At 48.9% G+C, this 27,217-nt stretch overlaps 9 protein-coding genes across 9 annotated transcripts; 4 read left to right on the forward strand and 5 right to left on the reverse strand.

Annotated features, from left to right (window-relative positions):
* Positions 1 to 3: 3 nt before the first annotated feature.
* BGZ61DRAFT_370883 (fungal-specific transcription factor domain-containing protein) lies at positions 4 to 2,090 on the forward strand (the record flags this gene model as incomplete). The annotated part of the gene is made up of 6 exons (XM_046242050.1): positions 4 to 242; positions 416 to 562; positions 624 to 840; positions 892 to 1,182; positions 1,235 to 1,936; positions 1,980 to 2,090. The coding sequence occupies 6 exons, from the start codon at positions 4 to 6 to the stop codon at positions 2,088 to 2,090; spliced, it is 1,707 nt and encodes a 568-aa protein (XP_046095567.1).
* A 1,781-nt stretch (positions 2,091 to 3,871) lies between these two features.
* Positions 3,872 to 4,767, forward strand: BGZ61DRAFT_433764 (concanavalin A-like lectin/glucanase domain-containing protein; the record flags this gene model as incomplete). The annotated part of the gene is made up of 3 exons (XM_046243931.1): positions 3,872 to 4,215; positions 4,267 to 4,616; positions 4,665 to 4,767. The coding sequence occupies 3 exons, from the start codon at positions 3,872 to 3,874 to the stop codon at positions 4,718 to 4,720; spliced, it is 750 nt and encodes a 249-aa protein (XP_046095568.1). The 3' UTR covers positions 4,721 to 4,767.
* A 918-nt stretch (positions 4,768 to 5,685) lies between these two features.
* BGZ61DRAFT_567250 (uncharacterized protein) lies at positions 5,686 to 8,210 on the reverse strand (the record flags this gene model as incomplete). Its single annotated transcript, XM_046255960.1, has 3 exons — positions 5,686 to 7,224; positions 7,625 to 7,862; positions 7,942 to 8,210. Coding segments are annotated over 3 exons (2,046 nt in total), but the record flags the coding sequence as incomplete, so codon positions are not given.
* Positions 8,211 to 11,304: 3,094 nt separating this feature from the next.
* BGZ61DRAFT_465620 (putative multicopperoxidase) lies at positions 11,305 to 13,343 on the reverse strand. The gene is made up of 5 exons (XM_046247605.1): positions 13,162 to 13,343; positions 12,610 to 13,104; positions 11,966 to 12,545; positions 11,683 to 11,908; positions 11,305 to 11,623 (listed from the first exon to the last, which is right to left on the reverse strand). The coding sequence occupies exons 1-5, from the start codon at positions 13,246 to 13,248 to the stop codon at positions 11,410 to 11,412; spliced, it is 1,602 nt and encodes a 533-aa protein (XP_046095570.1). The 5' UTR covers positions 13,249 to 13,343; the 3' UTR covers positions 11,305 to 11,409.
* A 1,966-nt stretch (positions 13,344 to 15,309) lies between these two features.
* On the reverse strand, positions 15,310 to 17,105 carry BGZ61DRAFT_433768 (iron permease FTR1 family protein). The gene is made up of 4 exons (XM_046243932.1): positions 16,535 to 17,105; positions 16,031 to 16,473; positions 15,777 to 15,975; positions 15,310 to 15,723 (listed from the first exon to the last, which is right to left on the reverse strand). Exons 1-4 carry the CDS (start codon positions 16,688 to 16,690, stop codon positions 15,457 to 15,459), a joined length of 1,065 nt encoding a protein of 354 aa, XP_046095571.1. The 5' UTR covers positions 16,691 to 17,105; the 3' UTR covers positions 15,310 to 15,456.
* Positions 17,106 to 18,602: 1,497 nt separating this feature from the next.
* On the forward strand, positions 18,603 to 19,967 carry BGZ61DRAFT_499906 (ferric reductase NAD binding domain-containing protein; the record flags this gene model as incomplete). The annotated part of the gene is made up of 2 exons (XM_046251465.1): positions 18,603 to 19,473; positions 19,528 to 19,967. The coding sequence occupies 2 exons, from the start codon at positions 18,603 to 18,605 to the stop codon at positions 19,965 to 19,967; spliced, it is 1,311 nt and encodes a 436-aa protein (XP_046095572.1).
* Positions 19,968 to 21,657: 1,690 nt separating this feature from the next.
* BGZ61DRAFT_486052 (uncharacterized protein) lies at positions 21,658 to 22,858 on the forward strand (the record flags this gene model as incomplete). Its single annotated transcript, XM_046249799.1, has 4 exons — positions 21,658 to 21,910; positions 21,963 to 22,331; positions 22,381 to 22,506; positions 22,560 to 22,858. 4 exons carry the CDS (start codon positions 21,658 to 21,660, stop codon positions 22,856 to 22,858), a joined length of 1,047 nt encoding a protein of 348 aa, XP_046095573.1.
* A 360-nt stretch (positions 22,859 to 23,218) lies between these two features.
* BGZ61DRAFT_370722 (putative zinc-containing alcohol dehydrogenase) lies at positions 23,219 to 24,336 on the reverse strand (the record flags this gene model as incomplete). The annotated part of the gene is made up of 2 exons (XM_046242043.1): positions 23,219 to 24,121; positions 24,175 to 24,336. 2 exons carry the CDS (start codon positions 24,334 to 24,336, stop codon positions 23,219 to 23,221), a joined length of 1,065 nt encoding a protein of 354 aa, XP_046095574.1.
* Positions 24,337 to 25,488: 1,152 nt separating this feature from the next.
* Positions 25,489 to 26,781, reverse strand: BGZ61DRAFT_173765 (endo-1,4-beta-xylanase C). The gene is made up of 3 exons (XM_046237614.1): positions 26,251 to 26,781; positions 25,751 to 26,191; positions 25,489 to 25,685 (listed from the first exon to the last, which is right to left on the reverse strand). Exons 1-3 carry the CDS (start codon positions 26,689 to 26,691, stop codon positions 25,590 to 25,592), a joined length of 978 nt encoding a protein of 325 aa, XP_046095575.1. The 5' UTR covers positions 26,692 to 26,781; the 3' UTR covers positions 25,489 to 25,589.
* Positions 26,782 to 27,217: the final 436 nt, after the last annotated feature.

Consider the following 27,217-nt stretch of genomic DNA (forward strand, 5'->3'; position numbering starts at 1 on the left):
CCAATGAGCGAACAAACGGTCTCAGATGCCAGAGATAGAAGAGGCAGCAACATTGGTAGACCGTTCGATGTCTCTCTACTTTCCTGTACCCAGTGTCGGACGAGGAAATTGAAGTGTGACCGCTCAAGACCATGCTGTGGTCGCTGCATCAAACTGGGCGACGTGTGCGCCTATCCCCAATCGAGACTTCAACCGGTCCGCAGAGGGAACAAAGTCGCAGAATCTGGGACGAAGACGGGTTAGTATCCTCTATCCTCTGTTGCATTGCATGTAGCTCAGAGTCGTTCCCTCCTCTCACCATATCCATGCTTACAAGCCCAGGTCAGCCGGAAGACGTAATGAAGGCTCCTAAAGAAAAAGATTTTCGCCGGGTCGAACAGGTTGACATCGATGGCCCAGGCGAAGTTCTATCCAGTCCTAAAACTCTGGAGCCATTGCTCTGTGGGACGGTTACTGGAAAGAATACATCGAAGTCTGAGTCTCACATCCACTCCTCTGCAACGGACCTAAGGAGCAGCAGCCTCTTGGAGCACCCTCTCTGTTCTGTATTGATAAAACACCTGTAAGTTGAAATCAAGGCATTTCCTTGTGGGAGTATGGGCTAACCATTGATTACTTACTAGGATATCGATTTACTTCGATAAACTCCATCATGCCTCGCCAATGTTACATCGACAACGCTTCATAGCATCATTAGACTTACCAACTCACATGCAGCCCCCATTGTTTCTTCAATACACCATCATGGCTTTAGCTGCAGCTAGTTCAGACACTTATCGCCACCTATCACTACCATTTTATCAACGCGCTAAGGCGTATGCTAACGGTGATGATATTGAGGTAAGTTTGTTAGTCTTGCCATACCCATGCAAAAGTACTAAAACGTTTGAGAATCGCTGTGTTACCTTGGCTCATGCCCAATATGGGAATTTAATGGCCAAATTCGAAGCCGAACACCTCATGTTCGCAAGAGCATCAATGAGTCTATGCCACAGTGTCCGAATCGCTCAGATATTGAATCTCGACAAGGTGGATGCGGGTGAAAAGGTGAACTCAGATCTTGGGGCACCAAACGATTGGGTCGAACTTGAGGAACGCCGCCGAACATGGTGGGCAATCTTTTGTTGTGACCATTTCGTCTCCGCAACTACCAAATGGCCAGCTTTGATTCATGTGCAAGATGTTAGATTCAGGCTTCCCAAATTAGATGATGCAGACCGGCTGACACTTTTAGATTCAAACCCTGCTGCCTTCTTCTGATGAAGCCTACGAAAACTGCTGCGAGGAAAAGGCCTCCCTGTTAGTTGATGCACTGCATCACGGCGAAGGATACTCTTCATTTGCGGGGAGAGTAATTGCAGCGCACCTTTTCTATCACACTCTTGAACACACGTTTCAGGTCAATTCACACTACGACTTGGACTTTGGCTCCGACCCCTTTTGGGAGCGGCACAGGGACTTTGATAATGACCTAGCTATTATGCTGGTATTGTTACCAAAGAATCTTCGTCTCCCTGGAGGCTTCCGCTCCCAGAACGCAGTGTTCGTTAACGCCATGCTCCATGCAGCCAACATCTGCCTCCACAAGGCAGCTCTCTGGAGGGCCTTGTCACAAACAGTGCCAGACTATATGGAGCGCCAATATCAGAACAGGTTGCTCCCGGCGGCGGAGGAAATTCTCAGCATCTTGAAGATGACGCCGGATATATATGCGACCCTTCTGAGCCCGCTGATAAACTTCTCTGCATACATGGCTGCTGTGGTATTTCTAGAAGACGTTTTGGACGAGAATAGTTCCCAAAGCGAAGATAACCTGGAATTTATGTTGCAGGCGATGGTCGCTGTTGGGAAAACCAATGCAGTGACGAGATCCTTAGCAAAACAGCTTGTTGGAGAAATGGTGCAACATGGCCTTGAGTTCTCAATTATGGAAAAGGTAGGTTTGGAGTACCTTTTTCTTTAAACAAACAGGGTGCTAGAAGCTAACATCTTGGCAGGTTAAAGATCTACCTTCAGATGCAACCATGGTTCCACTTTTGGCTAAACCAGATCCCAGGTCTCCTAGTATAACCTTCTGTGTACAATCATAATATCTGAAAATAATCGACTTATTCTTAAGACAATAGCTTCATATACTACGTATTTGGCTTTAGGTGGAATTTGGTTTTTAATCTTTGCTCAATATCATCAGATAGATCAAAGCCATACAGTATTCTCAAACAGTAGAGATAGAGAGGAAGTGCTACAACCAGCACCAGAAGAAACATGAACAATAAGGTTGTTACAAACTGGTCTCTCTCCATCTTTAAATAAAATACGGAGTTTCCCAATACCCTGGGAAACTTCATTTTTTTCGGTCGACAGGGATGGCTGCTCCATCATCCTAATTAAATATATATCATCTTTAGTAGTATCGCTTGGTTCCGAGCTTTAGCTGTGTTACTACGTAGCGTGTGGCTACCTCAGACGTGATGAGGTAGTAAGATCTACTTGATAGTTCAAATATTAATACAAGTAGGGGCACGGTGAGAGAGCTAGAGCAGATATACGTTATCCTAAGACTGGAACGTGGAATAATAATGCTCCCGAGCTCTAGTGATCTACCCTACACTGCCGATGGACTCCCTCTACGTAGTAAGCCATCTCAAGACTAGTAACATACATTGCTCCACACAATTATTTGCTATTCTGTTGGTGGGAGAAGTACTTAGTGCAGACAGGACCTGCGACAGCAAGAGTCTGAGATACCCTACAGTTCGGGGCAAAAGGAGGTCCAGCAGCTAAGACCAGCTAAGGGAATCCACGAGAAGGGTAGTCAGGCACTTAATCAAGTACTTCAGAATGCAATGAGATAGAAAAGATCAATGAGGAAGGGACAAAATCTGCTGCGACAACTGGAGTACGGGCAGGTCAAATGACAAGGACTGTCTCGAAAAATTCAAATTGAAAAAGGGAAAAAGTGTGCCCTTCCTAGCAGAGGCTGAGCTCATCCTTTAAGTAGTATCTAGTCTGGTAGGCTATACCTACTATTATTTAACTCCCGTGTGTCTGCCAGCACCATCACACTATTGAGACCAGTTCGGTATTTGTATATTCAACATAACTCTACGGTTGCGACCCCTATTCAGAGGACTCCCAGCCAAGAAGTACAAATCGTGCGGATGAGTCGGGCCGAGTAGCGAACAAAAGGATAAAGTGCTACCCCTTGACGCTTGGCGTCTTCACTCAACCTCTTGATGGCCCCATCGCGTTCTTGGCACCCTTAATCCTATCTCAGGGGTCAGGATTTAGCTTACAACTATGCATGAGCACCTGCATCAAGCTAAAACGGGTTTTTGCCACCGAAAACACCCTAGAACGGACAAATGCAAGTGCTAGAGCAGTAGGTAGAATGTGAACTTTAAGATGGCGTTACCTAAAGTCTAAATACACTGCCTTAATGAAATACCCATGCATGCTTCGGAGTGAGCGAGGGTGTATGACCAGGGCTACCACCACCGCCGATCCACTTAGCGGAAACAGTTATTCATAATACGAGCCCTTTATCCGGCCGATTGGTGGAACCGGGCCCCCTATTGTCCTTAACGGCAGGTTCGGCCACTAAACCTTAGAAACAAATCTTCCGTACCCCCCGTTCCACGTTGAAGTTGCAGCCGACATTCTTCCTGGTGCCAGAGTCGGGTCGGTAAACAGCACATCTAAGCCTCTTTGAGACTCGGAATCGGAATATGAGCGTTTACAGTAAAGTAAGAACATGCCATACCGCTGATTGAAGAACTATAAGTCAGTGAGTTCTGCTCTTTTTATATCATTTCTTCATTCCATTCCAACAGACTCACTATACTCCTTCTCATCCTCGCCGCCTTTCAAAATGCAGTTGACTTTCCTCCTCTCGAGCTTGCTCGCCGCTTCTGCGGCCGCAACACCCACTGCTACCATTGACAAGCGGGCTCAGACCTGGTGCGACAGCTTCGGTAGCCTCCAGACCAACGGTTATGTGGTCTACCACAACAACTGGGGCTCGGGTTCTGCCTCCTCTGGTCGCCAGTGCACTACCTTTGACAAAGTCAACAGCGGCAACTCTTTCGTATGGTCTACAGAATGGACCTGGGTTGGCGGCGCGGGACAGGTCAAGTCGTACGCCAACGTTGCGCTTGAGAAGGTCCACAAGAAGCTTTCTCAGATCAAGTCCATTCCCTCCAAGTGGACGTGGCGGTATGTTAAGCTGAGCAAATCAACCAAGATGGTATCGACTAACAGCATCAGCTACACCGGCACCAACATGATTTCCAACGTCTCCTACGACCTCTGGCTGGCGCCTTCCACCACAGCCAAGAACTCGCATGAGATTATGGTCTGGGTGGGTGCCTATGGCGGTGCTGGCCCCATCAGCGAGACTGGATCTACCATTGCTACTCCTACTGTCCTGGGCAGCAAGTGGAAGCTCTTCAAGGGCACGAACGAGGGCGTCATCGTCTTCTCGTTTGTTGCTGATAAGAATATTGGCAACTTTGAGGGTGACCTGAACGAGTTCTACAAGTACCTTACCTCCAACCAGGGCGTCAGCAAGGATCTGTATGTCACTAGCCTCCAGGCTGGCACTGAGCCTTTCGAGGGTAAGTTACCGTTGTGATTGATGAAAGATATTATCTAATGTTGCTTAGGCTCCAACGCTGTCCTGAAGACCTCCGCGTACACCATCACGGTCAACTCCAACTAAGAACTGTTCATGCACGACTAGTCTTGCATTTAAGCAGCATACTCTTCAACTCCCTTTTATTGATGGTATTGTAAATAGTGCAAAAATACATAAAGTCACATTAGGCACGCACAGGGTCGTAGTATAGTGAAGTTAGCATATCCTTGTTATGACCGTGTATTTACTTTTAGTCCCTTAAGAGTGACCGAATTTTCTCGTTTATGTCATTTACCAAGTCTCCGTTGCACGCCCAGCAATGCCGACCACTACAGATAAATGCCTCCGAGGCCTCTATTGAAGAACTGAAGAGTTTTTATCCCTAGATTCCAATTGCTAGCTAAATCGGCGATAAGCACTGAAATGAAAGCTTGTTCCCTTTTAATCTAACTTCTATCTGCTCTCTTAATATAAGTAAGTTACCGGTATAAGATTAAAAAAAAGAATTTCTATTTATAATTTAAGTATTTATTATTTAATATTATTATATAATATCTATTTTAATAAAGATTTAATTCTAAAGAAACTTTATTATAAATAATAAAATATATTAAAAGCTCTTTAGGATATAATTATAGATAATATAACTACTAAAATAGATAAAAAGAAGTTAAATAGTATTAGTAGAAATAAGATATAGCTGCTAGAGCTGCTGGGGTTGCTAGAGGAGGCTCGGCGTAAGGCTGCTTTATAAGTCATCGGGGGCGGAAGGTTTCTGGGTCGAAGGTTGGCTGCAGGCGAAGGTTTGGAGGGGCCGAAGGTTATTATACATTAAGGTTATACTCTAATTCACTTTATTGAGTAATACAATGGCTTGTTCCCTTCAGTTTCTACCTATGTTGTAGTAGGGGTGGGGTGGTTATCTCGAGCGAAAAGCTACGATTCCTCATTGTAACACCAAACGAACTGAGCTGTCTAATATTTAATATTACACTGTTCCCATCTTTTCAAGCAGGGTGGTACCTTCAACCCTCACTCTTCCTATAAACCTAGAAAATTAGGTTGGTAAAAAATGACGTTCTGCTGTCGATATACATATTCATAAAAGGCTGTACGCAGACCTCCTGTGCGGTAGGACAGATACAGCTGCCACTGTCATGGAACCAGCCACAACGCGAGTGCTTTTTCATCATCTGGCTTTGGACTAAAGGCGTCAGGAAAAACGTCGAGTTTCCTTCCAGCCAGGTGCGAAGCGCCTCCATTGAGAAGTTGTCCGAAATCCAAGCGTCTCCATCACTTACCCGGCGATACGTAAGCAGTTCGGTCTGAATCGTGGCCCAGAGAAGACCTATTTCTAGACTATTGCATAGAAAATCTATCAGCCAATGCTGAGGGTAGTCCGCCATTATGCATGCCTCTTTGTCTGGAGACCTAGGCGAAGCGGGCTTCGAACCTGCAACCATTTCTTCTATGGGTCCACCGCTCACCCTTCTGTCTGAATGCAAGTTTTGTATCTGATTCTTGTCGTCTTCAGCTTGGACTAAAGCTCGGTAGACACAGGCCCATCCAGTTTGGCATTTTGTACTCCAACCTTTGATGACATTGTCTGGCACAACCTGCATAAGTTCGGAAGCCGACAAAAGTTTGTGATGGCATTTCCCTGGCTCTGAAGTTCTCAATATCTCTTCAACAGAGATATTCACCTTCTGACAAGCGTCAGCTCCGATACTCAAGAGACAGACCAATACAGCCAAGGCTCCAAATAATGTCTCCCCGGGCATTCCCAATTGCCCCAGGTAGAACGCCGTGACGACGAGCGTATGAAGCGCTCCGAGTTTGAGCTCCAGACCACATTCCGTGCAACGACGCAAGAAGAGTCCGCTCAGAGCGTCTATATTCAGCGAAGATGGAGACGCAAAGATAGTAATGATGCTATGGCAAGCCGCTTGCACAGTTGTGTGGCAAAATGGATGTTTCCATTTGGTGGGGATTCTATTATATCCCTGCTTGAATAGCTCGCGGACTGTCTGGTGATCTGCGTCCCATCTACCACAAATGTCTCTCTCCTCGCCGGGAAATCGGCTAGGAGAATGAAAACCGTAGCTCACAGCCTCAGGGGCGAGACTCGTGTGGGAGCGAAGAATGGATACTATGAGGGTATCTAGTATCGTGTGTCCAAGATTGTCGATATTGTCATAAAAGGCGTAAACTGAACCGAGAATTTCGGACAGTGTCACAAAAGTCATGCAGCAAGTGTGACCACCGTCCAGAAACGATGCTGCAAGATGGAAAGGATAAATATCCTCGATTCTATCCGGTGCTTCGCCGTTTTCGTCATATAAATGATTTAGAAGATCATTGTTTCCCGCCATTATCGCCAACCTCCAAGAATCCAACTGTAGAGCCGTCGGATTCCCTTCCAATGATTGCGCAATAATATCCTGGGCGAGCGGAAGGTCGCATGCTGGTGTCTTGGTGAAGGTATTGGCGGTCATGGATTGGTGTAGGGATTCAACAAACGAGGGTGTCCAGACGCTAGATGAGGCAACTGATGGCGGCTCTGAATTGAGCGGCTCTGAATTGACCGACTCGTTTAGCAGCAGGAAGGGACGGAAACAACACCCAACTCATTAACTTACCCTTGGGGAAATGCACAGAGAGTCGTCGCACAGGCGTCTTGGCCGGTCAGCCCGAAGCTGCACCAGATTACGCGTATGAGGTTGGACAGGGAACGTAGTAACGGCAAGAAGGTTCAAATAAATCTCTCAAAAATGAAGGCAATCAATTAATAGACTTCCTAGCAGCCTCGAGCCCTTCCCGCCTCTCTGACTTCTAGGAAGAATCTCTGATGAATGAAAAAGATGATGATTTTCCCCTGTGACGGCACTGACCTCCCCTTTTAACCTCACCCGGGCCACCCTAGAGACATCCCCGCTAGCGACCAGCTAGCCCAAGCGTCCCTAACCGCCTGTCACACTCGCAATCCACGTCCGCTACATGGATGCTCCATCTGCAAAGCTGTGAAGGTTCAAATGAGGATGGACTTGGTGAGGGGCTTGAAGGAAAGTCTAGAAAAGCCGACGGCGTCCAAGGACTTGTTGCGTTGCATCCCGGGGGTGTGCAGGTGAGAATTGGATCTGTACTCACACCCCACGGCTCGAGCCCCCAATTCTTTGCCATTTTAAAGCCATGCATGTAGAAATCGTGAAAGTAGTCGACCACAGTGCTTTGATTGGTCAGTAAATATGCCACACCCTAAATGCAATGGCAGATTGAAACGAGGAAAAGGTTTCATGAGAACGTACCTGCGATCCTCCCTACACATGCTGACAACAAGCTCCTTCAGTCGCCCTTGAAGGAAGAGACTCGCACGATCTTCCTTGACTTTCTGATAAACAAGTTGCATGTTCGGAGAAGGACCGGCTGCCTCTCGACCTGGGGTCAGGACATCGGGACTGTGGATGTTCAAATATTCCGGAGTTGTGTTAAGAGGTCCAAAGGGGGAAGGTTGGTCTGAATTCTTGGGGAGGGACGAAATGAAGGCGGCATACGGGAGATTCCACGATGGCAGTCTAATGCAACGGGTTAACTACATTCTCCCATATATTCACCTAGTACGTCGGGTTTAGAACTTACAACCCTGGGGCTAGAGATTCGACAGGATTGGAGCGCCCCTTATCTTTGAGGTGTCTTTTCAGCTTTTTGACGTCGAAAGGTTTGTTTCGGCCATTCTGCTGAATAGCAACCTGAGAAGTGCTCGTGCCGGGTCGTTTTCGCCGCCCGAGAGCGCTGGTGATGTCGTCCTTGACATCTTTTTCGATTCGTTTGTTGACATTCCAGGCTCGGAAGCGAGGCGGATACTCCGATTGCCTAGAAAGAAGAGCCAACATCATCAGCTTGTATGACGATTAGGGAGGGGGAAGTATCGAATGAATACATACGCCGCATGGAAAGAGTAATGAGCCTTCATGAACTGGACCACCTGAGTGATGGTTGTCGACTTCCCCCCTCTGCCATAATTGCCAGTGTACAGCTGGACAATAACTGGCTTCAAGTGGTCCCATCGGTCTTTGTGAGCAATGTGAAGAAATTTGGCCTCGTGTGATTGAGGAAGTAGTTCCACTGGGACGGGGTCCATAGTGACCTGGGCTGATGCAGCTGGTGAGGGAATGGAATCAGGGCTAAGAAGTAGGCGGGGCAAATCAAGAATGGAAGAGTGATGATGAATGGGGGAAATTAATCAGGTTGAGATCGCAGCAGGCCCAAGACTTTGAGGCTGGCGAGAGCAGATGCTCCTCGGTTGCCTCGTTTTGTTATTGCATCACTCTGTCTTTATTCGCGAACCACTTACTTAAGGAGACTTGCGACATCAGCCTGCAGCGCTTTATGTACGAAGTACCCCTTGAAATTTACGGAGGGTATGGCACGCCAGAAAAAGCAATGAGGTTACACAGGATAGGTTCAAAAAACAGGCTGTGGCAAATCTGCACTCGATAAGACGTCCAAAGAGGTCAAACAAAACGTTACGGGCGAGTCATGTCCCTGGAACACGCTTGTTCCCTGCTGCAATGATCCCAGATCACCCTCACCGTTGCATCAAACAGATGCATGATGACTATGTGTAGGTACCTAGACCCAGCCTCAGTGGAGTCTAACAAAACGTCACAAACCAATCAGCAAGGCGAACAAAACGTCACGGCCGAATCATGAGTATCGACTCAAATTTGGGGCCAAACAGATAGAAGTACATGTACACGCACCATCATCAGTCCCGCCCCTTCAGCGCCTAGACCCGTTCTCCCCTCGAATTTCTTACATGAGGCCTAGCTCGGGAGGCTCTCAGATCTGCTCGACAAAACGTCACCAGCCAATCGAAAGTGAGTGATACTCCCGACCGTGATACCAGCTGGGTGATGCCTGGGCGTAGGATAGACGTACTGCATGATGAGGAGTTGCTCGGCCAAGCAGATTCCAGCCACCCAGACGGAACGACCCATGACCCATCTAGATGCCCATATCGCGGCCAGACATGTCTGAGCTGCTGTTTACATGCCGGTATGAAGTGGCATTTGCGACGCATTAATTGCTTGCCCTTGTTGGCTGGCTCGGTCAGGTCAAGGCGACGTAGTAAATTGCCTTGTTCAGTTGGTACATTTTGCCTTTCTTATCCTCCCCAAGACGTCGATAAATAGCTGGTCTTGTCCCTCATTACGGCCCGTCTCATTACCACCCTCTTCACCATCTCATTGCGTTCCCTCATTCTGCTTGGAACCATCTAACGCTACTGTACCACACTCTTGTTCTGGCACGACAATACCGTTATTCCTCCACTCCAATCTATCCCAATCCTCCGCCGAGTTACTGGCCTCTTGCACATTGCTCCCACCTCAAGTCTCAGACCTGTACTCCCTGACCGTACCAATGCCAAACACGTACGTCCATCACCTTGAAACTGCAAGTCGACAAGTTTGTAGGCAGTCCGAATATCCCACAGCTGACTTCATTCCCAGGGACGAGCCCGATACCTGGAGCACTGTTGCCAGAAGCGGATCACCAAAACCTCCATCATCTGCAACGAATGGAGTTGTTTTGGTGACCTCAGGTTGCTGTCAGGGAAAATCTTTGATGAGTGAGGAGCAGAGGAAGAATATGCAAAACAATGACCTACAGGGGGTTGGGCTACACTTTGGCTGAGGCTACTAAGTCTCTATAGTATATGTACCGATTGCAAGAGCTAAATTATTCTCCAGATATTAATTGAGGGGCAGATACGGCAGTGAGCATGCCGCTTTAGTGCTGGCATTACGTGTAATGTCAACTGTGTGCCTATTGTTTCTGCTGCTACGTTGGTTTGACGTCTCGTGGGTTGGGACTGGTGAGATTGAACAGCTTGTATCTCCCACGATGTCGCCTCTTACCTAGTGGTTTCATTATCCTTCTACCATCGTCAACTACAATGCTGCGCTCGAATAGTGCACAGTGTGGTCGAAAAGAAGGCACTCACTAGGAATGGGTTGGATTCAATATCATACATACTAGCCCTTCAAGTGTGCTAAGGTTCAAATGCGTGCTTCGCTCCGCCTGACCCTCACTGGGAGTGATTGACGTGGAGGAGCATGTAGCTATGATAGCTATGTCAATGTAGTCGTGGGCCTTCGGATACAGATCCTCGTAACGTCAAGAGTCAGTGAGACTTCTGCTGCTACACAATTTGGATGGATCATTATGTACCTCTTCACTAAGCTTTTTGCTGGTTGGCAGGAGGCTCTTCGCAAAATTCCTCAACCAAAAGGAGCATACCCATGCCAGCCGCATTTGGTAGCCACCTGTCCAAACCCGACGCAGCCACACAAAACAAGGGTCGTTATATGGTCGCGTGGTGTTCCCAGTGCATTCGAGGGGTCCCTTGTGCACATGCTCCAGAGCTGCAGTAGCAGAGGAGTAGCCTTGCCAGCCTTGTACTCTGGGCAATCAGACCAGGACTTCTTTTGAGCTGTGGGGACTGAAGTGGTGGACCAGCCTGTAATGGGTTTCGAACTATCGGGTCGTGTACTCGCGATGAGGAGTCGGTCCACGGTCGCTTTCTTCCCAGGCCAATTGTTGTTGCTTGACAGTTAATCAATTCGTCAAGCCATCACGTTCCTATTTATGCAGTGAAATATTTTTTGGGCATTGATATACCTTCAAAATTCTTAAAAAGCCCTAAAAATATCATTGACAAGCTAAGAAAGATCGCTTTAGTCTGGTGGAAGTCTCAACTTCTTTTTGCTATGCTATCTTTCAACAACACCTATATGCGACACGCCAGTAGCATCCACGTTCTGGACCGAAGTGGTTCCGGGGCTGCTCGACTCCCTGACATCGGCAGTTGCGTTGTAGGGCACATCCTCCATGGTTTGTGCAAGTCCATACCACGAGATCAACGCGATACTGAGTATACCAGCAAGACAACTGAAGACTAGGGCAACGATGCCGCGGGGAGTGAACCTGCCATGATTGATCAGTCACTGCTACTGCCAAAATATATGAGGAATCTTTTCCCTTACCCCGCAGGTAAAACCTTAGGCGGCCTGTTCTGGCCACTGAGATCAAGGAAATCAATCGTGTTGGCTGCAGCGTTACCGGTATAGTCGTTGTTGCCAAGCTTGCAAGCGTCGTAATGATCTTGCGGGACGGTGAGTTGCTTCTGTAGCACATCAGGAGCCTCAACCATAGTTGCTATCAAGCCCGAGGCGACGTGCCACTCGATGTGACAGTGGAACAGCCAGATACCTTATAAATGATATTTGTCAGTGTCAAGTACCCGCCCGACTCCAAGGGTCAACTTACCAGGATTGTCCGCTTTGAACCGCAAGACGATGTTTCCTGCTGGCCACAGCACTAGAGTATCTATCCGCATGGGGGCCTGTGGGAAAGTCTGGTTTTTATCACCGCCCTCATCCTCATAAGTGCCCACCGCTTCGGCTCCTCGGTGGATGGCCTGGAAGTTATGCCCGTGCAGATGGAACGGATGCCGTCCTGAGTCCAGATTGTTCACGACAATTTGCACAATCTGGTCCTTCTTGAGCACGAATGGATGCGTAAACTCTCCATATATGGCCGGATTCATGACGAGATCACCCGAAGAAAGCGCAGTGTAGAGAGTCGGTACTTTTGGCGCTCTGTAGGTGATGTTATTGAAAAAGGCGTAGTTAGCGCCATCGCCGAGGTTATCCATGATGACGTTAAGCTCGACGACCATATCGGGCTCCGGGTAAAGCTCAAGTCTGTCATACGGAACGAGATTCATATCATCAAAGTCGTTGTAGCTGTCAACTAGAGCGGCTTCCGGCTTCGGTTTGGAATCATCATATGTTAGCCAACCAGTGGAGTTGTAGTTCAGCTCCGGAGGCAGCTTGTCAAAAAGAGTCCATAAAAGTATAAAAGTTAGCGATACGTCATCTATCTCGAGAACAATAGTGATATTGACCCACCGTATCCATGCTCGCCACAATGGGAAAGTTGGCGGTCGTGTCGTTGTTGGTTGTAAGGAGGAAGCTGACACGTTGCGCGGCAGCGATATACACGGTATTTGCCTCTGCGGCTTCGGTATACACGCCGTCGACCTCGACTATGCGTAGCTTGTGGCCCTCAATCCACAGATACTGACCGGCAAAAGCACCGATGTTGATTACGCGAAAATGGTATGTCTTGCCAGGTTCCACGGGGACGGTCAGGTTCTGGGTCTCATTCATCAGTGCCGCCTTTGGTACGGGTTCGGCGCCAGAGGGATTTGTCTTGGCGATGAATCTCGGGATCAACATGGCCATTTCATCGTGATACCAGTCCGAGAGTGTCATGACAAACTCATGGTCGACTTGATGCTTGTAGGGAAAGTCGTTGTCATGAACAATGAAGGGCCCACGAAGACCGTCGGAATACTGTGCATGAGAATGGGAGTGATACCAGTAGGTCCCAGGTTGGTCGACCTGTTGGATGGATTAGTCTTGGAACTGGGAATACTGTATATGTATGTTATTACTGACGGTGAAGTTATAGGTCATGGACCCTCCTGGAGGGATATCACATTGAGTCACACTAGGAGGACCGTCCATGTGCGTTGTGCCATTCATGAACAGACCGTGAAAGTGAAGTGATGTTGACTGATTGCCAAGATGATTGTTGACGTTGACAACGACTCGGTCACCGACATCGGCATCAATCTGGGGAATGGGCCACTGACCATTGATACCGATAGCCGTCCGCTCGAAGGCGCCATCTGGATTGGCTCTCACCCAGGTGATGTTGAAGTCGTAGGTGAGAGTGGCAGCGGCAGCAAGGGTCGCGCCGGCCGCGAGCATGGCCACCCTGGCAAAGGCTGTCATGGTGGTCGAGGGTGATGGACAGAATGAATGCCACCAAATGGGATAAGAGGGTCAGGGAGACAGCTTGCTCCAAAGGAGTGTGAGTAGTAAGAGGAGGTCAGGAAACCCAATATATAGCGCATGTGCGGTAGATTTAGGCCCATGGGCCAAAGTTTGGCGTGATCCGGAGTGGTTAAAGGAAAGTGGCGCAGGAGAGGGACTCCCGGGTGAGCAATTTGCCTGTCACTGGACAGGTCGTTTTAGTACGGATAACCGGCACTGATCGACCTAAAAACTTGGTTCTACGATCTGATAACAGCAACGTAACTATGCCCCGCACAACAGGGGAATGATGAGGGGGGATGGGGGCAAGGAAGAGGGTTGTTGGACATGATCGCTGCTCGGCCAGTGGTTATAGCCACACCGAGGGTTAGTAGTCTCCATCCTCGTATCATGTACTATATGGCGATGTCGGCGATGTACGACTAGCAAAGGGATGATTTCGGATCCGTAGACAGGGATCCGTTAAGCCATGTTCGTCGTCTGTATGCCGTCGCAGGCGGCCGTTGGGCTTTGGCGAGAGCCAGCATCCTTGGAGGCTAACATTACCCCCTGCCTAACCTATGGTGGGATTTGGATCATCGATAGATAGAAACCGAGAGCAACTCACTGCACTCTCAACTGGATATTGAACGGCAAATAGAATTTCTCACCCGCGTGGGGGGCAAAGTTCCCCGATGGGAGATAATTTTCTGCATCAGAATCGTCATTATCTCGTCGTTGAACCAGGCTCCAGTGTTCTGGATTGTGATCATGCTTGACAGAAATTTTCTTTGAAAGGGCCTGCTAGTATGTTCAGCATGCCCTGGTACCACCATTCCATTGGCCTTCCCCTCAACCACCTCACCAACGGACATGAAGGTGGGTAAAATCTCTTGCTATCTAATCCATCGGAGTAGATGGTGGTTCAGCCCACATGACACCCGGCACAGCCACCTCTAGCGTTGGGAACTGGAACTCCCTACTCGGTGACTCTTTGGGGATGAGGAAACCCCACTGGGTATGGAGACGATCTTGATGCGGGCGGAACCTGGGAGTTTGTGTAGAAGAAGCCACCATTCGGGGGTATCGGTGATATCGGCGCAGACCAGGTTCACCAACAGTGAGGACATGGGATTTTTCAAACTAAAAACGCCTTTCACTATGATACTTTACGCACGAACGAAAAGGGATTAGCACAATGGTAAGGCGTCAAAACAAAGTCTGAAATAAGTCTGAAATAGAGTGTAATACACAGGCGGGAGCCGCAAACTTGGCATCGCCAAGTCTCACACGTCTGCAACTGGATTCCGGCGACCCCCAGCCCTGCAGTAGGGCTTCGGGACCCGCACTGCCAAGGCTTGGAGAGTTCGCCGAGTAGCCGTCGCTGCTAAAAGTAGTATAGTACCAAGGATGTAGAGAGAAGAGAGTGTACCTAGGCTGATACTCGTATGAAAGTATGTTAACACAGAGGAAATCGTCTTACCCAAATTCGGGTAAGGTGGGGTGAGGGCCTCTTAATATATCCCTGTCAGGTACGGTACTAAGGCGGCATGATCCGCAGTTTGGCAGCAAAGATTAGGGATAAAGCCGCAGATATGGCCGATGATCCGAGGAGAAAGCTGCGGTCAGCATGACGTTCCCCCCTCCCCTCCCTGCCATTGATCCCTGCCATTGGCAGAAGCTCCCGTCTTGTAAGCGACGGGTCCTCGGCTTCGGCTGAATTTGGCTGAAGCGAACGAGGCGCTACCCGCGGATTGAAGAGCAACTCACAAGATGCCACAAGACCAAGTCCAACCTCGATTGCATCTACGGTAATTGCGTATACTATGAAACTGCAATTTCTCCTAACATCTCCTCCGCAACGACATCGTTCTGTACATGACATATGTGTGGTCTTGGCGGGTTGCGTCTCTGTACTACGGAGGTCCTCGGTCCTCACACCTTGATAGTCGGGTTCTCGACCGACCTCGCACCAGGGTTCGAGTCAATCTCATCCAGGTCCTCGCTCGTCGACTTCTTGCGCTTCATGAGGGGCCAACGACCCTTGACCTCGCGGAACCGTGACATGATCAAAAAGCTACTCAGAAAGATCCAGTAGATATTGTAAGAGAGGACTGTGCTGTAAGTGGCCGAGTTTGTCCATCCGAGGATACCGTTGAAGACACCCCAGCCATACCCGCCTTGATAATCAGGGCTGCAGCACTACACATCAATTAGAGTCTGAGATGGTAAAGATGTAGCGGTCGGTTACTCACGTTGACATGACAGACGCTGCGGTCAATATCGTAGGATCCCGGCCCAGCACCCAATTCAGCCACATCCGCACCCACCATCTTGTTCCAGTGAGCCTGTTCAAAGTACGAAACTGAACGGGCGACGAGGCCGGCGGCTACGAGATAAAGCAGACAAGTTGAGGCAACGAGGAAGTATTGGAGCTTTGCCAACGAAGAGCCCCTAGGCAAGTCTGGTCAGCACGACGAGCTCCAGTAACATGAACTGGATTCCTTACTTGTAGAGCATCCATCCAACGATAGATCCGGCAATCAAGCCCACGAACACGGGGAGTGGTACAGAGCTGGCGGGGGAGGAGAAAGAAACGCCGGCAACGAAGACGATGCCTTCGATGCCTTCACGAGCGATAGTGATGAAGGATAGTGCAAAGACGGCATACTTGCCCGAGAAGGACCCGCAGCAGTTCCTGGCGCTGTCTCTCTTGACGGGAGCGTTCAGGGCGGCGCTGATCTTGCGCTGCCACTTCTTCTGCATCTTTCCAATCCGAAGAAAGGCAATGCCAACGACAGTGATGATCAGGGCAGCAATGAGGTAGAAGACGCCTTCGTAGTAGTATTCAAACTTGGTCCAGACATTCTTGCCAAGGTTGTAGAAAGCTCCAATGGTCGCGCCACCGATGATCAAGCAAAGGAGGAATCCAAGTCCCGCTCCGAGCCAGACCTAAACGCCTGGTCTTAGCCTCCGACTGGAGAGAATATCACGTTCAATCGCATGCACGCACCTGTTTGACCATTGATCTGTAGGAGGCCTTGGTCGCTTCCGAGTGACCGAGCGTCTGCTTCAAAAAGGCAAGCAGGACGGCGACGACCACCACGGCCTCGAGGGTCTCTCGAAAGACCACGAGGAGGACAGGGACTGCAAAGACATTGGGAGCCATTTTGGAAGATGAGGGAGAAGGCAAAGACGGCTAAGGATGTTGATTAGGTAGCGTCAGACACGGAGAGCGGGCGCTTTGCCGCCAGATATAAGATATAGAGATCTTTAAAGCCGAGCCGAGTTGTGCAAACTGGTCGACAAGACGCGGGCTGGCTCGTTTCTTAGAAATCTCCCCATGTGGCTGCATTTTTATTCGACCGGGATCGGGCGTTGATGCGGTCGAGTATCTGATCATCAATGGACTGGGTCAACTGACACTTACAGCTCCGTCTTCGTTTCTTGCCACAGAATTCGGGACTAGCCACCGCACAACCCTGCAGACTCGAGCGCCATGGCGTGGGACAGAATGGCACCACCAGGTCTGTGGCCGACCCCCTCAAGGGAGGAAAACACCAGTTAGGACGAGTTAGGTGAGGAACGGTAGCAACGCGTGCGGTTTATTTCTTCCCCCGCTTACTCCTCTGCAACCTCAAGCGCCCAATCCAATGTGAAAGGTTTTCTTTTAGCCTTACACGTAATCCTGGAGCGTCATGGTTGACTAAATCCGAGGGGGATGGAGTAATATCCGAGCTCCAACGGAGGGGGTCGTTCTAGGAGGAATACGAAGCACCGTCCATTGGGTACCTGAGCATCACTGCCGAGCTCCCTCTGCAAGGCCGTATCAGATCCGACATTGGCTAAACCGAATCCGCCTTGAACATTTACTAAGCGTGGACGCGTACTGGCTAGTACTCGGCTTTCATATCATCGGTTCGGCATTAGCGGGAATGTGAGGTCTCATCATACTAGTTTCGTCCCAACGCCCGAGTGTATTGTTCCCGTTATTAGTGGGCTGATCCAGAAATCTTATCAATCTGCACTGTATCCCTGTTCTAGTACCTGCATTCTATTTTGTCCTCTTCTGTCTTGAAAACTCTGGACGCGGTCGATCCACAAAATCTCGGTCCTCCACCCAGGGCTCCTCAACCTGCCTCTTCCGACGGAGCCGCCGAGAACGGCGGGATACAATGACACCGGGGATGGGTTGATTTTCGACAGATCCGGCAGAGATTTACGTAAATCTAAGTGTTATCTTGCCTTCCAGTTGAGCCGAGTCAGGGATCTAGCTACAGGAACTTGGCGCAGGAAACAGCACCATGGCTGTACATGTCTGCATAGTGGAGCAAGATTGATAGCATGACGATAACCCAAACGCACATTCGTTGATTCAGGGGTTCGGCGATTCGCCTTGTGGCTATGGTCCACTGCCGCTCGCCATAGGGGAAAGCCCTATTTCAAGTGAGGCCCGCATGATTTTTAGGGAGATTTTCTTTGGTCTTTCTATGAACTCAAATACCTTGCTTCGTCCTCGTCAGAGATTACCATTTGTCACTTCTCCTGCTCCATAACCGAGTCAAGATACTCCAGTTGTTTCCCGTGCTTGGTAGAGCATTCCCCTAACCATGGTCTCCCCACGGGCACTCAGCCCGAAGCAGCTGAAGAATGAGAGGGCACTCAAGTTATATGCTGCCTCTCTTTGCGGTATTTTGGTCATTATAATCATCGGTCACTGGTTGAATCGTGCCATTCAACGATTCTCCCATCGTTCATCGTCAAAGGAAGATCCTGCTTCCTCACTTCGCGGTCCGCTGTAAGAACCTCCATCTATCCCGACACAGGAAAAATGCTGACGCCTTCCAGGCTGTATTGGAGAAGGCTAGAGATCCTGTTATCCAAAAAGGTACCCGGGCTGCCTTCTTTGGGTCACGCTGTGATACTTGGCCTGTTCCTTGCCGTCAACCTCATTCTTTCCTTTACAAGCATTGTCAGTCTTGCCACCAACTATTTGGCCTCTAGATTTGGCTGGTACGTCAACTTATTCATTCTTGGTTACTCCCGAATGCTGACTGCTATCTAGGCTAGCCACGGCCAACATGGCGTTGTGTGTTTTCTTAGGTCTAAAGAATACACCATTGGCCTTTCTGATATCGGCACCATACAACTACCTCAACATTTTTCACCGTCTCGTCGGCTTCACCTCCATCTTTCAAGTTCTTCTTCACACCATCTTTTATATGATATACTTTGGTGGCCAAAAAGGCGAGTGGGCCACATTGATTGAAGTTGAAAATAGAGAAGGCATTGTCGCTGGCATCATAATGCTGATTCTGCTGATGGGCATCTTTCGACATCTCAACTACGAGTTGTTCTACTTTATGCACATTGTTGCGTTCATGTTGACACTCATCCTGCTTGCTCTTCACAGACCAGACTGGAAAAAGAAGGTGCCGGTTGCGGTCGTCTTCATTGCCTGCACATGGGGCGCCGACCGAATTATCCGAGGAGTCAGACTTCTCTACAACCTGGCCAACAATTCAGCCACCATTGAGTCCCTGCCTGATGGTGGCACCAGGTTGATCCTCAAGAAGCAGCTGCCAGGTGCCACGCCCGGGAAACACTGCTTTGTCTGGATCCCAGCAGTCCGCATGTGTCAGACACACCCGTTTACTATCGTGTCTAACTCAACTTCGGGCCTGGAGCTGGTGATGAAGTCTCACAAGGGCTTCACAAAGGCCGCCTTGGAATTTGCCCTGTCAAAGGCTGGTCACCGTGTGATGGCATCGGTCGATGGGCCGTACGGCTCGCTACCCAATCTCTCACGCTATGATAAGTTAATTCTTATTGCGGGTGGTAGCGGTGCGACTTTCACCTTTGGGCTGGCTGCAAACTTTGTTAAGCACCTTGAAACTCGTTCCATCGAGTCTACACAGTCTATGAGCTTCATCTGGGCTGTCAAGAAGACGAGTATGTTATTCTTCCCCTGTTCCTAAGACCAACCCCATCTAACGTTTTCAATAGACCATCTGGGTTGGTTCAAGGAACATCTGTCCGCCCTCAAAACTCAGTCATCCCATGTGGCGGTAAAATTGCATGTCACTGGTCAAGAACTATCCTCGTCTCCCGATCTTAGGATTGAGAAGAAGTCTCAAGAAGTCACCTCTAACGTCACCGCAACGAAAGAACATGACAGCATGAATGACAATATTGAGGCTAACACTTCCGGCAATTCGTCTGACGACTCACCGGATGCCGTCGAATTTGAGGAAGTAGTATATGGAAAGATGATACCTGAAAACACTATCCTTGAGGCAATGCAACACCTCAACAGGAATTCACGCGTACTTATTGCTGCCTGTGGCCCAGTATCGTTACTAGATGCGGTTGCAACTACAGTGGGGAGCCTCGATGTTGCAGAAGTTCCGATCATAGAAGTTCATTATGAAAAGTTCGACTGGTAGAGGAACGCCACGGCGATGGAAGCTTCCAGAAAGAGATGAATTCATGCTGGAGAAGACATTATCATGAGCTTGGCTATAGAGTGCATTATTCTTTCAGCTAGAGCGAGAATAGACTGATACTAGTATCTTATGACAATCGATTGAAAGCCGCAAACACCAGTATGGAGTGAGAATAATTTCTTTCTGACGGATTTCGCCCAAAAATTTTCAATGGAGTGCCTCATCGGAGAAGCTGCCTACGAACGTCCCCAAGAGACTTAAACACTAGTGGGAAGAATATTAGCAGACAAGGCTACCGTCAAGTGGGATAACACTTCCCGTCATATGGGATGCCTCGTCACTAAGCAAAAAGGCCACCAGGTTGGCGAACTTAACAGGCTTTCCTGATTGGCCAAGCTCAACTCGCAATCCAACCGGCCTTCTCTGCGATTTATCCAGTTCTTCTTCCTCATACCCGGGCGTTGCAAGATAATAATATCTTTCCTCGAATTCAGAATACCATGGGAATTTACGGTAATCGCGATCTCAGGCAGCCACCAGTATAAGCCGTTGCCAATGCAACGGTTCCACAACTGTTTGTAAGATAAGAAGATTAAAAAGAGAAGAATCAATCCCTCAATGAGAAAATCTAATGTTTGCATCTGCTGCGTTTTCGTTGTGCATGTTGCCTAGACCCACGTTGAGTTTAATTTCCATTTTTTTCGATCTGCCCGAGTACTATCTATCAAAGGCAAACAATGTTGAATTAAGAGCATTGCTGTCTATGCGGTACCATTTTATTATTTATACAGTAACTATGTTTTTCCCCCCACTAAGATTGCGACTGCAATTATATGACAACCTGGTCGATGCGCAATTCTTGATCAAGTATCTCTGTAGTCCAAAATGCCACTTCCATCACGTTATTTTAAGACCTCAGGACAGCAATGAGAAGGCCGATGAGCCCAGGCGGCTAGAAGCCAGTGCAGTACTGTGTTTTGCATCCAGATGACGGTGCTAAGGTGGGATGTTGTTAGTGGCAAAAAGGGAAGGTATTCTAACTATATGAATAGCCATTCTCTAGATCAAAATCTCAAGGACAAGAGTGCAATACTCTTACTGTGTTTAACACATATATACACCACTACTTCTTATCGTCTCTCTTTATTCCACCAGTTAAAGCCCTCTCTATCCTTATGGTTTATCGTACACTCCATATTATATAGCATGATAATTGGCTAGAATACCAGCAAATTTACCTCCAGTAAGGTCAGTGAAGAAAATTGACTCTACTCTAGCTGACTTAAAACTTGATAGCGTAGGGGCTCTGAACTTTCTGTCCCAAAGTCCGAAGCCATAATATTTTCTCGTGATGCAAGGGACAGACCAACCCCGAGGCGGTTCGGGATTATGTTCATGTTTCGCAAAGTTGAGAGGATCGCCGTGGATAAGATCTATAACAAACTTGGTTTCAAGTAATGCGGTACTCGGTGTCCGCGGGGTGCGGATTAACTCCGCTCAAGTTGCGGACATGTAGTGGAGACGTTCGGCTGAACTCCGCTCAACACCTGTGGCCTCGGCTACCCCACTTGTCTGTGTACGAGATGAAACTGCAGGGCTTGGATATTTAAGTGAGCAACCTCCCAACTTTTCTACTTGGATCTCGGGATTCGTAACTGATTAACATATTCCATCCAATCAACATACGACCATGCCTTCTATCGATAATCCCGCTATCCCGAGGGGCGCCACGGTTCTCGTTACCGGAGCCAACGGCCTCTTGGGCTCGCATATTGCCGACCAGTTCCTCGAGTATGGCTACAACGTCCGTGGTACTGTCCGAGATACGGAGAAGAATGCTTGGTTGGCCCAGCTCTTTGAAAAGAATCATGGACCAGGCCGCTTTGAGCTCTTCCAGGTGACAGATATGACTGCAGAAGGTGCTTACAACGAGGCGGTGAAGGGTAGGTGCAATTTCCGGAGGTTCCATTGATACAGACTAATGACGATGAATAGGCGTCTCTGTCGTTGCTCACACAGCTTCCGTCATGTCCCTTGACGCTGACCCTAACAAGGTCATCCCTGATGCTATCGCCGGTGCCATCAATGCATTGAAATGCGCCTATGGAGAATCAAGCGTCAAGCGCTTCGTCCTTACCTCGTCATCAGCTGCGGCCGTATCCTCTAAGGCGGATCAGCCAGGTATCACAGCCACCGAGGATACTTGGAATGAGACTGCCGTAAAGGAAGCATGGGCAGAGCCTCCCTATGGCCCGGAGCGTGCTGGGGCTGTATATGCCGCAAGCAAGACTCAGGCGGAACAGGAAGTGTGGAAGTTTCACAAGGAGAACCGCGAAAAGCGCCCGGAGCTTGTTGTCAATACTGGTAAGTCTGAGAGATGTAGGAATCATTTACGTTGACTGACCAAGTCCAGTTCTTCCCAACTTCAACTTCGGCAAGGCGCTTGATCCAGTCAACCAAGGATATCCTAGCAGCGCTGGTTTGCCGGTTGCCCTGTACAAGGGAGAAGTCACATGGATGCACAAGCTGATTGTGCCCCGTAAGTGCCCATCATCGCCTTTCGATGCGGAACACGAAACTGAACATACTTAGAATACTTCATCAATGTCCAAGATACTGGCAGACTTCACGTGGCTGCCGCCGTCCTCCCACATGTCGAAGATCAACGCATCTTCGGATTTGCAGGACGATTCAACTGGGATCTGATGTTAGATATCTTTCGAAAGAGTGAGCCAGAGAAGAAGGTCGTTGAAAACTTTTCGGGTGGAGAAGACCCCAACGAGATTGAGCCTCGTGCCAAGGCAGAGCAATTGCTCCGTGATTTGGGACGCCCGGGCTGGACAAGCTTGGAGGAGACTATACTGGCGAATGTCAAGGACGTCAAAGAATAAGGTGCTTCATCTTCGAGTAGTAATCTCATCTTTGATAAAGAATGACACGAGCAGTCCTGGCCTCTCTGCTTCTCTACGTGCCTTTCCAAATGAGTTTCCCGTTATTATCTCGCTCCTGGACTCGTAAGGAAGCACTTTAAATCGCTCTTCGATCTGCCGGTCATGCTGGTAAGGTTGGTTGTTACGATCTACTTAAACATACTGCCTTAAACGCCATGTGCGAGTCGCCAAACTCGCATTCGTTCGCCGACAGACATGTATTCACCGCGAAAGCTCATTGGCATAGCTCTCTTGTAAACAGGGTCTTATTTGTGTCTTCGAAAGCCCCTGCCTCCGTAAAACAACTACATCCATCTCTGTCTAGTGATCAATCCGAATTATCACCTTTGAGAAGTGCTTCTGCTCGTGCAATCGCTTGTATGCATCCTTAGCCTGACTCAGTTCGAATACCACGTCATCTACTGCAGGGACGACTTTCCTCTCATCAACAAAGCGCACCATGTCCCGGAACTGACTCCTGCTGCCGAGAAGCAGACCTCGAACAGTGCAAGCATGTCCCAGAACCGAAAGAAGGGGAACCGGTTTATCAGCCGTACCTAACAGGCCCGCTGAGGCCACGATGCCGTCGGTACGCACTGCTGACAATGATTGAGCGAGGGTCGAATCACCGCCGATATCGACAACCATGTCGAACCCTTTCCCTTTTGGGGTGAACTTTTTGGCTTCTTGTCCCCAACCATCGGGGTTTGATCGATAGTTGACCGTGTGTTTTGCACCAAGTGTCATGAGTCGCGCCGCCTTTTCTTCTGACGACGTCGTCGCAACCACAACAGCACCAGCTGCAACAGCAAACTGCAGGGCGGCAATACTCACGCCCCCAGTTCCTTGGACAAGAACCCAGTCTCCAGGTCCGACTGCCCTCCCCTTGAGACCAAAGAGGGAGTTCCATGCCGTCAATCCGCTGCATGTCAGCGTGGCAGCTTCGAGCCATCCAAGCGACTCAGGGGCGTGAACGAGAGCGAACTCGGAAAAGATGCCCTCTGATCGCAGAGTCCCATCAACCGCTTGTCCTAGGCCGGCTGCGATATTCGGGTAGGCAGGTGCTTCATCATCGCCGTCAGATTCGACCAGTCCAGGAGCCAAATGAGCAATGACACGATCTCCTTCTTTGAATGCCGTCACATCTGACCCCACGGCCTTCACTATGCCCGCACCATCCGATCCGGGAACGACATTGGGGGCTATCTGGCCTGCCGGGCCATTCTACTCAAATCAGCAAGCATTTCAAATATCCAGAACTTTCGGTTTGACGCTACCTCAACATTGGCGAGGACAATTTCGCGATAGTTGAGGCTGGCGGCGTGCAGCTCAACCAAAACCTCGTGTGCGCCCGGTTCCGGCGACAATTCCACGTTCTCTTCGTACTTCAAAGATTCTTCAAAGCCCTTCTGGCCCGTAAGAACCCATCGTCTAGACATCTCGTGCTTAGCGGTTTGGTTTGGGCTGGCTGGGTTTAGTATTGAAAAGGCGGTAAATTGTCGAATCTTAGTGTTTGTCGATGATTGATTTCAAAGCAGATGCGTCACGCCACAACCATTGAGAGCGGGGCTCTCCACCCAAGTGGAAATGGAATTCTTCAGAAGAATGTCTACTGATTCAAGCTTGAATGGAAGGATCAGGCACTAGTTGTCGTTAAGAACTAGTCTAGTCTACATCGGTGCGCGATGCACCACATAAATCATACGCTAGAGATGATAATGAGGCGGTCTAATCTATATCGGTGCATAAATTGGTTGATACATGAGTCAGCATCAACGGTGGATCATGGAAACATGATTCATGTGCACAATTTTGCTCTCCATATCAGTGACATTCCCCAAAGTGATGGCTGATTAACATATGCTTACAAGAACAGTTAAGTTTGGCTCGTCCTGTTCATCTGACAGAATTTCCACGAGGACTGTCAAATCAATGCCTAATAAATCAGACACGAGAAGAAGGCCAGTGCCCGTTCTCACATCTTCTAGATGATGGATCGAAGTATAGGGTAGGCAGAGTAGAAATCTAGCCCCATCCACGGGTAGGAGATAGGAACGTGTCGGCGGAACATCAAGGAATTATACCAATAAGATGAGTCTACTTGCAACATTGAGAAGTTCGATACATTGTTCTGCGAGATGGATAAATTTAAGATTATCAAGAAAACATGTACGCATTTGAATCCTATCGTGCATACTGGTTAAAAATTCACGTCCGTATTTTAATTGAGGAGCCTTATATCTGTCGAAGACACACTTCGGATATAGTCTCTGGTACTTTAGGTCGAAAGAAGTGTTCCTATAGGGTCACGGGTTAGGCCGTTCAATCTAAGGTGGGATGACAGCAGGGAAAGGAGGGCGGAACATAATGGGATAGGCCTATGAAATCCATTGAAGGCGAAAGACTCGGCCTAACGCATTACCGCAGTATCCCGGTGTGAAAGGCGTAATCACATAGCTGGCAAGGTATGGATTCAAAAGGTATAAGTAAAATTAGATAAAATTGATCACTGCACCACTGATTATAGAAGCCCACAAATTTTCACCCAGTATGTAACTTGAGACATTGTCCAAAGCAAGGACTATGTGCTGCTCTCTTGATAGGTACCGGCCTAATTCACTATATACCAGAATAAATCTCACACAACTGTCACTAGACCATGAAACACACGCATCAACATCCAACCAGTGCTCTACTTTGACAGCGCTGTGACAATGGCGTTGTATGCGGCCTTGGGCTGGTAGCTGTCGTTGAAGAGAAGAGGGGTCTTTCCAGTCCTCCAAGAATCCTGCGAATATGATTAGTTTGGAATTGATCAACGTGGTGACGAATTCGCGAAATAGTGTAACTTACAGCGTCGCGGACGCCCCAGACGGTAATTCCAACACACTTGGGAACCGCAAGGCAAGCGTTCGTAACAGCAACGTAGTCTGCCGAAGGAGCTCCAGCGATGTCAAGTTCAGTGACGGCAACCTCAGAAACACCGGAAGCAGCAAGAGCCTGCAGAGCACCCTTGGTGCCGCTGGAGCCGCCAGCGCTCAGGTGTGACTGCGAGCCAATGCCGTCGATGGGGACGCCAGCAGCAATCCACTTCTTGACCTTGGGGACCATACCCTTGGAGACCTTGGCGTAGCTCGCGCTGTCCAAGTTGTAGTCGTTGATATAGAGCTTGGCAGCAGGATCAGCGGCGCGGGCAGCCTTGAAAGCGATGGAGACAAATTCTTCACCCAAGACCCGCGAGAAGACAGAGTCCCGGAGAGATCCGTCCTCGTTGAAGATTTCGTTGACAACATCCTATCTCACACAATTAGATGCTGTAAGTTTAAGTAAAGTTCTGGATTGGATTTATTTACCCAGGCGTAGATCTTGCCCTTGAAGTGCTTGACAACGGTGGTGACGTGGTTGGTGATGACAGATCGGAGCTCAGCAGCGTCTGTAATGGCCGACACCCAGCTGGGGAGCTGAGAGTGCCAGAGGAGGGTGTGTCCTCTCATAAGCTTGCCATTGCTCTGGGCAAACGAAACTACGGCATCAGAGTTGGTAAAGGTGAACTTGCCGCGGGTTCCCTCGGTGGCATCCCACTTCATGCTGTTTTCCGGGGTGAGCTGCCCAAAGTAGGTCTTGATGACTGCGGCGTTCTTCGCAACATTGAGGAGGCTAGGGTCGGAAATAGTGCCATAGTATTTTTTGCCCTTGGCGACGAACAGCTTGTTGATGCTGGCGGTGGCCCGCTCCTCAATGAGCGGCGCCGCAGCAGCCAGCGAGGCGACCAAGAGGAAGAGGAAAGACTTCATGGTGAGCTTAGTTTCAAAAGAATGAATTCAAAATACGATAAAGAGAGTGGTGCCAGGTGCTTCAAGCAGAATTGGCTGAACGAATGAGAGAATGAGAGAAAGATTGACGGAACAAAACGAGGCAAGAGCCACTACCTACAAGATATATATAAGCCAGTATAAGACCTCCTGAATACACAGCTCCGTGCACTTTAAGCTCTACAAGCGTAGTCTCGTATTCGGTGGCCGCAGCCGTCGAGCCGAGTTAATCCCCGATGCGGCAGCAGTGTCGGAATAGTTACTCTTTCGGTTCGTTGAGACCCGCTTTTATCTGTTTTGCAAACACCGAAACATCTTGGCATTGGTGGAACATTGATCTTTTGGCGACTGTTTCATCCACATCCGCGCTTCAGGCTGTATCGGTTCATCTCAAACCGCCACCGGATTCGCCTGGAATTAGCTTAATGGAGTCATCTGATCCCTTTTCATATATATTAGAATCTCGTATAATAACGTTCCAAATTGACTCGGATCATGCGGCTCCGTC

The sequence above is a fragment of the Ilyonectria robusta genome, assembly GCF_021365365.1.
Source record: "Ilyonectria robusta strain PMI_751 chromosome Unknown BGZ61scaffold_42, whole genome shotgun sequence".
In the NCBI taxonomy this organism is placed as follows: Eukaryota; Fungi; Ascomycota; class Sordariomycetes; order Hypocreales; family Nectriaceae; genus Ilyonectria; species Ilyonectria robusta.